Consider the following 12579-nt stretch of genomic DNA (forward strand, 5'->3'; position numbering starts at 1 on the left):
CCAACAACTGTGGGAGGCGGGCAGACGTCGTCTAATGGCTGACTCCCCTCCCCTGTTGGAGAAGGAAATGGCAACCCAGTCCAGTACTCTTGCCTGGAAAATGCCATGGACAGAGGACCATGTTAGGCTACAGTCCACGGGGTCACAAAAAGCTGGACATAACTGAGCGACTTCACTTTCACTTTCAACAGTGGCTGGCATCCAGAATAAAGCTAACTTTCCTTTCCCCTACCTGGCCTCTGTATTGGCTTTTAAGTGCGAGCAGCCAGACACCAATATCTATTAAAATGTCATCCTTGAGTTTGCCGCCCCCAACAAATTCCCAGGCTCATTCATAGAAGAAAATGCTGATTCTTTGAAAAAAAATACTTTATTATCTCCATTCTGCTCCAAATGACCTGTCTTCATTTCTGCTGGAGGAGAGCCAGGTGGGATGAAAGAGTGCTACCTTGAAGAATCTTTTCAAGCAGAGACACCCTAGAATCTCAGTGTTCAAAAGGGCATTAATATTACATTACCTAACAGTTCATAATTCCAAAAGAATACAGTTGCTTTAAATGCTCACGTGGGTGCTCAGTCGCTTCAGTCATGTCCGACTCTTTGCAACCCAACAGACCATAGCCTGCCAGGCTCCTCTGTCCATGGGATTCTCCAGGCAAGAATATTGGAGTGGGTTGCCATTCCCTTCTCCAGGGGATCTTCCTGATGAAGGGATCGAACCTGGGTCTTCTGTGCTGCAGGCGTATTCTTTACCGCTGAGTCACTGGGGAAGTCTTACAGAAGGATGATATCTCCACATAATAATGGCCATGTAACAAACCGCAGCTATCATCTACTCCATATAAAAAAACTTGGGGATAGGGTGGGATGACTTGGGAGAATGGCATTGAAACATGTATAATATCATATATGAAACAAGTCACCAGTCCAGTTTTGATGCACGATAGTAGATGCTTTGGGCTACTGCACTCGGACGACCCACAGGGATGGTACGGGGAAGGAGGAGGGAGGAGGGTTCAGGATGGGGAACATGAGTATACCTGTTGTGGATTCATGTTGATATATGGCAAAAACAGTACAAGATTGTAAAGTTAAAAAATAAAAATAATAAGAAAAAAAATCTTGGAAGGGGAAATACACAGGACACTTGTTTGACAGAAATGTCTTTGTTTATTTGAAATTTAAATTTCACTGGTGATCCTCTTTTTCATCTGGCCACTCTGCTAAGAGCATCCTATTGTACAATTAAATCTTCCCTAATGGGGAGACAATCAGCAGTCACCTCAGTTTCATAAAGAAGTACTGAAAACTAATGAGACCTGCATTCTCTGAAGAAGAACAACACAGAGCCAAAAGTTATGACAAAAACACAGGCTACACTAAAGTAGAAAACAAAATCTGCAGGGAAAGATAAGTCACCACTCAATATTCACCCAATTCATGTGACTGGAACCCCATAGGGTAACCCTAACCCCATCGGGTTCCAGTGTGATCGTAAGTTCTTCACATGTCACCCTTTCTTTGTATCACATAAGTGATGAATAATCCCGATTTCCTTCTCGGAGCAGAAGGCACTCGGACCTGAGGGCAGGGTCCTGAGCCAGTCACCTGGAATGGATTTTCTGGTGGTGTGTGAATGTGCCCAGCTGACGGAAGGCACTGTGACACTCGGGGCACACGTAGGGCTTGAGGCCAGAGTGGGTGCGTCGGTGAACGTTGAGGTTCCCTCGGTGGCTGAAAGCTCTGTCACAGTGCTCACAGCGGAAAGGCTTCTCCTGGGTGTGGGTCCTCTTGTGAGTGTGCAGCGTGGAGTCGTGGGTGAACTTCTTGAGGCAGAGATCACAGCTGTAGGGCTTCACACCAGTGTGGATCTGCTCGTGAACCCGCAGATCTGAAAGCTGTATGAACCCTTTGGCACAGATGTCGCATTGGAAGGGCCTCTCTCCTGTGTGTGTCCTCTGGTGCACGGTAAGCTGAGATTGATAAGGAAAGCTCTTTTTGCACACCTTGCATTCAGAGGGTGCCCGTCCCAGGGTTTCTGCTCTCTCAGGAAGACTGGTGGGTCCCACGGTGCCAGATGCACCAACGGAACGGGACCCAAGCTGTCCTGAGAACTCTTCTTGGTCCAAACACGTGGCTGCTTCTTGACACACGTCTTGGCAAGTGGGACTGCTGTCCCGTTTCCTTTTGACACGTCTTCGATTCTTCAGAGGCCCTCATCTGGATCCACTCGTAGTGGAAACGTCTCCCTCTGAAACATAGAAGGAAAGGGTTCAGGAGCCACATTTTAAATACCAATTCCTTTTTGAGGATTCTTCTGTCTCTCTATGCTCCCAGAATCTGCTGAAAGACATTCAGCACCACATTTAACAAGGAGCATTTTCTGTGCTGCTGGCCTCACTGGAACCCTGATGTTGGCTGAGAAGTTCCCATCAAGCAACGAGGCTCAGAGTTTGGACTGTGGGACTCTGGAACGTTGATGATGGAGAAGGTTGGCACTGGACAATGATCTCCATCCGACCCATCCAAGCATGATGATGCTGGCTACCCAGCCCCATGCCACCATATGAGGGAGTCACTAACTGCTGAATTTCACAGTTTTGAATACTCACCAGGACCCTTCAGAAGTTCAGGTGCTTGAGATGGAAGGGTTTTTCGCTCTCCCGTGTCTTCCTTCTCCAACTTCTCCCTGGGCGTCTGACCCTCCAGCTCACCTATGTCAGGAACAGTCCCTGGTGGGAGAGCTCTCTGCTCCTGACAAGGGACAAACAAGCAGAGTCAATAACCCATCTACCTTAGTCTGTGGAAAACTTTTTCCTGTTTCCCCATCTACTTCATATCTTAATCTAAGACTTCAACTTATGTCATTTTAGGGGATATGCCCTGACTTCTTCTGGTCCACCCCATCACCCTGATTGATAATCATCTCCTGATACTCAAGGCTGTCCTGGATCTATACAGACTGTATCTTGCAATCAAATCAGGACATCACAGTTGGCACTCTGACTTCTCCATGCATAGGTCTCTCCAAATCATACCCACTCCTGCCTGCCCCTGACTCTGGAAGTAAAGAACTCTAGGTCCAGCTCTCTTGACTCCATCATTGTTGGAGACTTTGCCTGGATGTATCTTTGTGATGGTGGTTACCCAGTACATAGGAAGATGACAACCAGTATTCTCGGTCTCTACTCCATGCAAGTTAATAGCATCCCCTGCCCATACCCAACCTTATTTGAACAAATCAACTGTTTTCCATTCATTTTTCAATGTCTGAAAGGGAAAGTGTTAGTCGCTCAGTTTTGTCTGACTTTCTGCAACCCCATGGACTATAGCTGCCAGGTTCCTCTGTTCATGGGATTCTCCAGGCAAGAACATTAGAGTGTGTAGCCATTCCATCTACAGGGATCTTCCTGACCCAGGGATCCAACCCAGGTCTCCTGCATTGTCAGCAGATTCTTCACCATCTGAGCCACCAGGGAAGCCCAATGTCTACTGGGGGGCATTTTGAGTCCACTTTGGAGTCACTCCTTCAGTTGCAAGGAATGATCATATTCTGAAATATGAAGTTCCCTTGGGCAAAGTGGCCGTGGGTAAATCCGCTGTCAGTGCATTTACCTGCAGCAAATTGAACCTAGCATCATGTCAGGAAGACAGGATTCCCTTCTCCCCACTCCTAAGAATAGATGCTTTCATGGCAGAGGGACAAAGATGGATTAGCTTCATTCTCACAGTTACTAGAAAAAATGCCTCGGAACTGAATGTATCCATGGGAATTTCTGGAAGCAATGAGTCCATTCCTGTCCTTTGCCAAATCTCCCCATTGCTCCAGCAGCCACACCCACCTGACTCTCTTCTACCTGCTTCCACTCTCTCACCTGCTCCCTAGACAGGTCTGTGGCTCCTGGCAGATTCTGCAGCTCTTGGCTTCCCTACTCGCCATCCTCTGGAGGTATGACCCTTGAGGGGGGTTGGGGCTCCCCGCATGGGTCTCTCTCATCGTCCGTGTGACAGGCCTTGGCTTCAACCATCTCAATGTTGGGATCACACACAAGATATTTCTTCCCTTGTATGCAGACTATGGTCTGTGAGGGGAGAAATCAATCAAGATCAGTCTCTATAAGACCTGGAATGTAGCTTTCAGGCATCCAATGGCATTGACAATAGAAGCTCCCGTTTGCTGTAGAAGATCTACATCCTTCGAGTTGAGATAGCCAAAAGTATCTCCCAAATTGCCCAACTGTGAACTTCTCTCACCTGTTTGGGAATAGCCAAACCCGCAGGTCCTATCTTGTGATCCCTGCAGCTTGCACGTGTCTCCTCATCCCACACCCATCACTAAGGTCCTACTCACCAGTTCTTGGGTTTCTGCTTATTTCTCAGCACGTCCTCCAGGGCTTTGCAACTCTGCACCCCACTTTCTTTGAGCAGGACCTGGCACTCCAGGGGTACGCAGATCATGAACTGCTCCAGCACCAGCCTGTCCATCATCTGCTCCTTGGTGTGAAGATCTGGCCTCAGCCACAGATGGCAGAGTTCACGGAGTCTCCTCAGATCCTCGATGGGGTCTGACTCCTCCGAGCTGCTAAATGTTCTGAACCGGACGTGCCAGGTTTCCTGGTCACAGTCTGAGTTTTCCATGAGTGTGTCGTGCGGTGGCACGGATGCCGGTGACTCTGCCCCAGGGCTGTCTGTGATGTGTCCACAACCCTGAAAAAATGTCTGGTCCTCAGCCCTATTGATGGAGCAAATTTCCAGTAGGACTCTGAGCAAATGCTTCTAGAAGTGGGTGCCCAGTTGACACCTATGGAAATGGATTTCCTCTGCTTTTCCTCAGCATTAAAGTCACTGGTTAGAAGTCTAGGGAGACAAAAAAAAAGAAACAAATGGGTTTCATTTTTTTCCACCCTTCTGTCTCCCCTACATCCCAATATTGGACACCATTGCTCGACTCATTCAATATTTCATAAAACTGTCTGGTCAGAAATGACCATAGGGCTTCCTTGGTGGTCCAGTGGCTAAGAATCTGCTGCCAATGCAGGGGACGTGGGTTTGATCCCTCATATGGGAAGACCCTGCCTGCCTCTACGCCTGTGCACCAGAACTCTTGAGCTTGAGAGGGGCAACTACTGAACCTGAGCTCTAGACTCCCAGCTCTGCCATGGGAGAAGCCACCGCAATGAAAGCCCATACCCCTCAGCTAGACAGTAGTCCCCTCTAGCTACAACTAGAGAAAGCCGTCACAGCAAAGAAGACCCAGCCCAGCCAAAATGAATGAATTAAAAAACTTAAAACTAATAATAAATATATATGTAGTTTTTAAATGGCCATAGGATGCCGCTCAGAAACCCTTGAAGAAAACCAGCCACCTCACAGCAACATGTGTGGAAACAGTCTTCTCCCCTTGCAGAAGAGCTGGATTAACAGTTGTTAACGTGGGGTTAGAGGAAGATCTCCTGTCACAAGGTCTCCCAGCTAATGTAGGATGAACAGAAAGCGAGACCTTGGTGAAACCCACCCGTGTGTCCTGATTTCTAGGCATCCTCCTTGGAGGTGCCCACTCATCGCTTACCCCTTCCAGGTTTCTTGCCTTCAGCCTCCTCAGGTCAGGCACTGGCTCTCAAAGTGTGTCTGGAGCTGAAATGTCTGTATTTATAGAGACTTGGGTGAAACTCCAGGGGTTTCCGGCCATGACCTCATCATCCCAGTGATTGGATAAAGGGCATGGAAGGAACCACTTTGGATAATCTGGGTAGATTCCATATCCTGTGGAGACTCCAACAGGAAGAACTATTAAAGAGGCCACCATATTGGTTTGGCAGTAAACTTTCTCTAATGTATTTTATTTACTTTATACTTCGTGGATGTCATTTCCTGGTGAAACAGATTGATTTTCCTGATCTAATGAATTTTTTCTCTCTGCTTGGAGACTGTGAGGCAGTCCAATAATTGTAATCCAATGGTTGTAATCAAATTGGGTTTCCTAATCTTGTTTCTTTCTCATGAAATAAGATATCAAAGACTTTTGTCTAAAATCAGCTGATGAGATCTACTGTAAGAAACCATTTAGGAGAGGCATCACAGAAACCAGAAGTTGTACACCAGTAGGGAAAAAGAGGAGAAAGCAATGCTGCCCCACTCCAGCGCTCTTGCCAGGAAAATCCCATGGATGGAGGAGCCTGGTGGGTTACAGTCCATGCGGTCGCTATGAGTCGGACACGACTGAGAGACTTCACTTTCACATTTCCCTTTCATGCATTGGAGAAGGAAATGGCAACCCACTCCAGTGTTCTTGCCTGGAGAACCCCAGGGACAGGGGAGCCTGGTGGGCTGCCATCTATGGGGTCCCACAATGTCAGACACGACTGGAATGACTTAGCGGCAGTTAGCAAAGTCTTAGAAGAGAAAACACACAGGTCTTTGATAGAAACGTGTTTGTTTATTTGAAACTTAAATTTCACTCGTGATCCTGTATTTAATCTAGCTGTCCTGCTAGGAGCATCCTATTTTACAAGGTATCACTCCTGACAAGAAGGCAATCAGCAGTAGCCTCACTCTGATGATGAGGTACTGAGAACCAGTGAGACACAGCTTCATTGGAAGAACAAGAACAACACAAAGCGAAAACATGTAAGAAAACCAGAGTCTAACACCATAAGGCAATTATCCTCCAATTGAAAATAAACAAATGAAAAATAAAACTATAGTCTATAGCAAAGTAGAAAACAAAATCCAACGGGAAAAGTAAGTCATCACTCAAGTACCCTAATTCACGCGAATGGAATCCCACTGGGTTCCACAGTCCTCCTAAGCCCCTCCCCTGTCAGCCACACTTTGTATCACACAGGTGACAAATCATTCTCAATTTTCTCATTAGAACAGAAAAGACCTGGACCTGAGAGCAGGGTCCTGAGCCAGTCATCTGGAATGGATTTTCCGGTGGCGTTTGAAAGACCCCAGCTGACTGAAGGCCCTGTGACACTCGGGGCACACGTAGGGCTTGAGGCCAGAGTGGGTGCGTCGGTGAACAGTGAGGTTCGCTCGGTAGGCGAAGGCTCTGTCACAGTGCTCACAGCGGAAAGGCTTCTCCTGGGAATGGGTCACTTTGTGAGCATGCATCGTGGAGTTGTGGGTGAACTTCTTGAGGCAGATATCACAGCTGTAGGGCTTCTCACCAGTGTGGATCCGCTGGTGAACCCGCAGGTCTGAAGGCTGTATGAACCCTTTGGCACAGATGTCGCATTGAAAGGGCCTCTCTCCTGTGTGTGTCCTCTGGTGCACAGTAAGCTGATATTGATAAGGAAAGCTCTTTTTGCACACCTTGCATTCAGAGCGTGCCCGTCCCGGGGTTCCTGCTCCCTCAGAATGACTGGTGGGTCCCATGCTGCCAAATGCACCAACGGAATGGGACCCAAGCTGTCCTGAGAACTCTCTTTGGTCCAAACACGTGGCTGATTCTTGACCCACATCTTGGCAAGTGGGAGTGCTGTCCTGCTTCCTTTTGACATGTCTGTGATTCTTCAGAGGACCTCGTCTGGATCCACTCGGAGTGGAAACATCTCCCTCTGGAACACAAGAGGAAAGGGTTCAGAGCCACATTTGAAGTATCACTTCCTTCCTGGGGACTCTCCCCTCTCTCTCTGCCCTCCCAGAATCTGCTGAAAGAAGACATTCAGCACCATATTTATCAAGGAGCATTTTCCATGGTGCCTGCCTCATTGGAACCATCCCTAATCTTGGCTACAGACTTCCCAGCAACCAAACTACCTAAGAGTCTAGCTGATGAAACACTCTGGAATGTTGACGATGGAGAAGGTTGGCATTGGAGAACCAACTCCTACCCCACAACACCAGGGAAGGGAATGCTGGGTACCCCTTCCTGGACATCAGTTGAGGCAGTCATTACCTCCTGTGGTCTCCAAGTTTTTAATACTCACCATGATTCTGCAGAAGTTCACGCTCTTGAGACAAAAGGGTTCTTGTCACTCCTGTGTCTTCCAGCAGGTCCTTCTCCAAGTTCTCCTTGGAGGGCGTCTGACACTCCAGTTCACCTGTTTCAGGAATGGTCTCCGGCGGGAGAGCTTTCTGGCCCTGACAAGGGGCAACCAAGCAGAGTCAATCCCACTGCCTTAGCCCACGGCAAGCTCTGTCTCCTCTTTCCCCACCCGCCTCGTACCCTGATCTCACACTCCAGCTTTCTGGATATCAGTTTGGGGGATATGCCCTGACTGCTTCCCATCACCCTGATTGGCAGTCCTCTTCTGATTCCCATGTCTGTCCTTGATCTATACCAACCACCTCTGGCGAAAGTCCAGACTTCACAGCTGGCTCTGCCAATTATCTTTGCACATATCTCTCCACCTCATCTCACATTCTCCAGGCCCTGAATCTGAAAGCAGAGGATTCTGGCTCTAGGGCTCCTGACTTCACCACTTGTTGATACCTTGCCTGGATTTGTCTTCATCAGGGAAGGTGGCCTGGGGCATAATAAGATGATAAGCAGTATAGCTGTTATACTGTATAGCTCTATTTTATACTATGTAGCTCTATTCACGAGAAATCAGTAGCATCTCCTCCCCCGATTCACATTTCCAAAATATCCACTGTCTCCAGGCATACTCCAAAATCTGAGGAGGAAAATGACTCCAACGGGGAACTTGTTATAAATTCAAGGTGTTTACAATATCCCCCAATATTAGTGCGTCTGACGAAATCCATCATGGGTGAAACAGCTGTGAGTTCATTTACCCCTGATGAACCCACCCAGCAGCATCCCGTGGAAACAGGACTCCTCTGCCCTCATCCTTAGGCCACAAGCTTTCATGGTGAAGGACTGTGAAAGATGGACTGTCTTCATTCTCACACTGGACGGAAAACGGCCGGGAATTGAATGCATCCATGGGAATTCCTGGAGGCAGTGGGTCCATTCCTGTCCTTTGCCAAGTTCTCCCAATTACTTCTGCAGCCACGCCCATCCGACCCTCTTCTACCTGTTCCCAGACTGGAGGTCAGGACATCACACTCACCTGCCCCGTCGAAAGGTCCTTGGCTCCTGGCAGATGCTGCCCGTCTTGCCTTTCCGGCTGGCCCTCGTCTGGAGGGACCACACTGACTGTAGACTGAGGCTCCCTGGCTCGGTCTCCTTCACCGTGCCCCTCACTGACCTCAGATCCTAACATCTCAACACCCGAGACTGGCATCAAAAAATCCTCGCCTTGGACACGGACACCAGCCTGTGAGGAAAAATTCAGATAGGATCAGTCTCCCTTCACAAAATCCAAAAAGGTATTCATTGTGTATCCCACTCTAGGAGCCCACCTCTTGGGAATGACATTTGAAAGACCAACACGCTCAAAGTGAGGACCAAAGAAACATCTCCAGTGATGCCACAGGCCAAGGGCTCACGCCTGTGGGAATCACTGATTTAGAGCCAAGCCCTCTGATCCTTCTGCTTTATCTCCCAGCTCGCAGCCCCTCATGCCACCGTTCCCTGTCTCACAGGGTCACTAGGGTCCCACTCACCCATTTCTGCAGTTTCTGCTTCTTTCTCAGCACCTCTTCCAGATCCTTACAAGTCTCGGCACCACTACTTTTGACTAAGACCTGGATGTCCGGTGGCATGCACATCACGAACTGCTCCAGCACCAGCCTGTCCACCATCTCCTCCTTGGTGTGAAGATCCGGCCTCAGCCACAGACTGCAGAGTTCATGGAGCCTCCTCAGAGCCTTGATCGGGTCAGATTCGTCCGAGCTGCTAAATGTTCGGAAGCAAACGCGCAACTTTTCAAGGTCAGAGTCGGGGTTTTCCCTTCGGGTGCCTTGGAATGGCGCAGACGCTGGAGACCCTGCTCCGGGGATGTCCGCGAAGCGGCCACGACCGCTTGTCTGGTTCTCAGCCATACCGACTGTAGAGCTTTTCAGTAGGACTCTGGGCAAATGCTTCTGGAAGTGGGTGCACAACTGACCCCGAAGGAAAGGAATTTCCTCTTGCTTTTCCTCAGTAACAGATTCAGTATTCAGAAATATGGGGGCAAAAAAGAAAAACGAATGCAGCCAATTAGTTTTATTTTCATCCACCTTACCATCCCTCGTCCCAATACTGGGCATTATTCTCCCCTCAGAATTTCACACCAGGGACAAGAATCCATTCTCTTATTCCTCCGACATCCATCTTATAGTACAAGAATCTGTGTGGTCAAACCTGTCCACAGGTCAATGCTTAAAAGCCCTTGTTGGAAAAATGAACCACACCACAGGACACCATGGAGTGTGGAAACAATCTCATCTCACAGAAGATTCCACAAATGAACCACAGTTCACGTGTGGCCGGAGGGAGATCGGTGGATTTCACACGGTCTCTGAGCAAATGCAAGGTGAACAGAAAGCCAGGACTTACTGAAACCCACTTCCACGTGCCCTGACTTCGAGCGTTCTCTTTAGACATTTCCCATCAATTACCTCTTTGAAGCCTTCTCCCCTCGGTCCTCCTCAGTTGGGGACTTGCTCTCAAACTCGGCCGGCGGAGAAGCGTCTCTCTATGGAGCTGGAAGAAATGCCGGACCTCTCGGCCTGTTACGCAGTCGGCGCATGGATTCGTTGAGGGCGCGGCAAACCATTCTAGATAATCCCACTTTACTTAATCACAGGGATTCGATTGCCCATGAAAATTCTCTCAGAACAAACCATGATTTACTAAAGAGGCCTCCATAGTGATTTAGCGACAGATTCTGTGTATTTGTTTTGTTCTATCTTTGGCCAAGCAGGGAGGCAGGTGCGGGCTCAGTTCCCAGGCCGCGGAAGGAAACCACGCCACGTGCAGAGGAGCGCTGAGGCTCACCCGCTGGACCGCTAGGGAAATCCCTCGGTTTCCTTTTGGATTTGATTGACTTTGGACTTTGGGGACTGCATTTTGGGGTGAACGGACCGGTTTTAATGATCTCTTGAATTTTTGGTCTCACTGCCTGGAGAGTTTGACGGAGTCATAGACATGATGGTGGGAGCCACATCGGTTTGACTCCTGTCTTCTTTCTGTTCTTGTGAGATAAGTCTTCAAAGGCTTTTCTAAAATCATCCGATGGGCTAAGGTGTGAGAAGACCCGATTTCTAGTAGGCTTTTTGAAGAGTAGAAGTTGTACATCAATAGGAAAAAACAATGACACCTATCACTTTCGGAATCCTTCCTTTTTCAAAACACCTTGGGAAGAAATCCCCGAACAAGTATGGCGTGAGTCAATCTACCTCAGCATAGTAATAGCCATGTAGGCAAAACCACGGCTATCACCTATTCCCTGTAGAAAAGTCTTAGAAGATACCAGACACTCTTTGACAAAAATGTGTTTATTTAAATTTAAATTCCACGCCAGAGCCTGGCCTCTGTGCCAGGAACATGCAGTTTTACATGAAGTCCCACCTAACAGGAAGGCAGTCAACAGTAGGCTCAGTTTCATGATGAAGTTCTGATAACTAATGAGACATGCTTTCAGTAGAAGAATAACAAAGGAAGCAAAAACTTTTTGAAACAGGCTACACTAAAGTAGAAAACAAAATCCAAAGGGAACGATAAGCCATCACTCAAATGTCCTCCTCATTCATGTAAATGGAAGCCCCTGGACCCAATATCCTCCGAAGCTCTTCACATGTCATCCATCCTTTGTCTTACAGAAGTGACAAATCATTGGGAATTTCCTTCTTGGAGCAGAAACGACTTGGACCTGAGGGCAGGGTCCTGGGCCAGTGGTTCGGAATGGGTTTCCTGGTGGGATGTGAGAGACCCCAGGGAGCAGAAGGCAGGTCACACTGGGGGCACATGTAGAGCTCGAGCCCAGTGTGTGACCACTGAGGTTCCCACTGTGATCGAAAGCTTTTTCACAGTGCTCACAGCAGAAAGGCTTCTCTTGGGTGTGGGTCCTCTGGTGAGCATGCAGCGTGGAGTCGTGGGGGAACTTCTTGGGGCAGAGATCACAGCTGTAGGGCTTCTCGCCCACGTGGGTCTCCTGGTGAACGCACAGGTCCGGAGGCTGAATGAACCATTGGACATGGATGTTGCTTTTTTCGTTGTTTAATTTAAATGGCCGTCTCTCTTTAATGTGGTTCCAGAATAAGAGCCCATTACTTTGATAACCACGGGCTCAGCAGAAGGCTCAAAAGGATGTGTGTAAAAGAATGTTTCCAAAGGCTCCAGAGATGACCCCAACTCTGCTTCCTGCTTCCCCTGGACAATACTCCATCTCCTGGGTGGGGCGGCTACTTGGTCCAGCTGACTTTAGGAATGTCATAGTGCTCCGTGAGTGTGTCCAGGTGCCTGTTGAAGTCCTCCACTCTCTGCTTGTGGGTTTTGGATGCTTTCTTCAGGATCCTCTCCATTTGTCGCATCTCCTGCACCTTCTCAAAGGCCATCTGGGCTGGGGACAGCTTGTCGAGGTGGCGCCTCAGCTCCTCCTCCTGGTTCTTCTGGATTTTCCCCATCGTTTCCAGGAGTTTTGCCTTGTCTCTGTCCTTTTTCTTCTTCCACTTGGTCACGCCAAGCTCTGTGACTCCTTTCAGCTTCAGGGGTCCCTTTTGGACCTGCTCGTAGGCGTCCAT

The 12579-nt window shown here is 48.5% G+C and overlaps 1 protein-coding gene and 2 pseudogenes across 1 annotated transcript; all 3 read right to left on the minus strand.

Annotated features, from left to right (window-relative positions):
• Positions 1 to 1578: 1578 nt before the first annotated feature.
• Positions 1579 to 4839, minus strand: LOC100848202 (zinc finger and SCAN domain-containing protein 5B-like; annotated as a pseudogene).
• Positions 4840 to 6422: 1583 nt separating this feature from the next.
• On the minus strand, positions 6423 to 10944 carry LOC112442391 (zinc finger and SCAN domain-containing protein 5B-like). Its single transcript, XM_024979426.2, has 4 exons — positions 9520 to 10944; positions 9024 to 9230; positions 7935 to 8088; positions 6423 to 7562 (listed from the first exon to the last, which is right to left on the minus strand). The coding sequence occupies exons 1-4, from the start codon at positions 10102 to 10104 to the stop codon at positions 6916 to 6918; spliced, it is 1593 nt and encodes a 530-aa protein (XP_024835194.1). The 5' UTR covers positions 10105 to 10944; the 3' UTR covers positions 6423 to 6915.
• Positions 10945 to 11650: 706 nt separating this feature from the next.
• On the minus strand, positions 11651 to 12579 carry LOC782638 (protein FAM32A-like; annotated as a pseudogene).

The sequence above is a fragment of the Bos taurus genome, chromosome 18 (genome assembly GCF_002263795.3).
Source record: "Bos taurus isolate L1 Dominette 01449 registration number 42190680 breed Hereford chromosome 18, ARS-UCD2.0, whole genome shotgun sequence".
Classification (NCBI taxonomy): Eukaryota; Metazoa; Chordata; class Mammalia; order Artiodactyla; family Bovidae; genus Bos; species Bos taurus.

Coding starts and splice junctions, on each gene's coding strand:
- LOC112442391 (XM_024979426.2), bottom strand. CDS start 10,104: ATGCCCAGTATTGGGACGAGGGATGGTAAGGTGGATGAAAATAAAACT. Junction 9,231..9,519: donor AGCAGAAACTGCAGAAATGG/GTGAGTGGGACC, acceptor TTTTCCTCACAG/GCTGGTGTCCGTGTCCAAGG. Junction 7,563..7,934: donor TGAACTTCTGCAGAATCATG/GTGAGTATTAAA, acceptor CTTGTGTTCCAG/AGGGAGATGTTTCCACTCCG.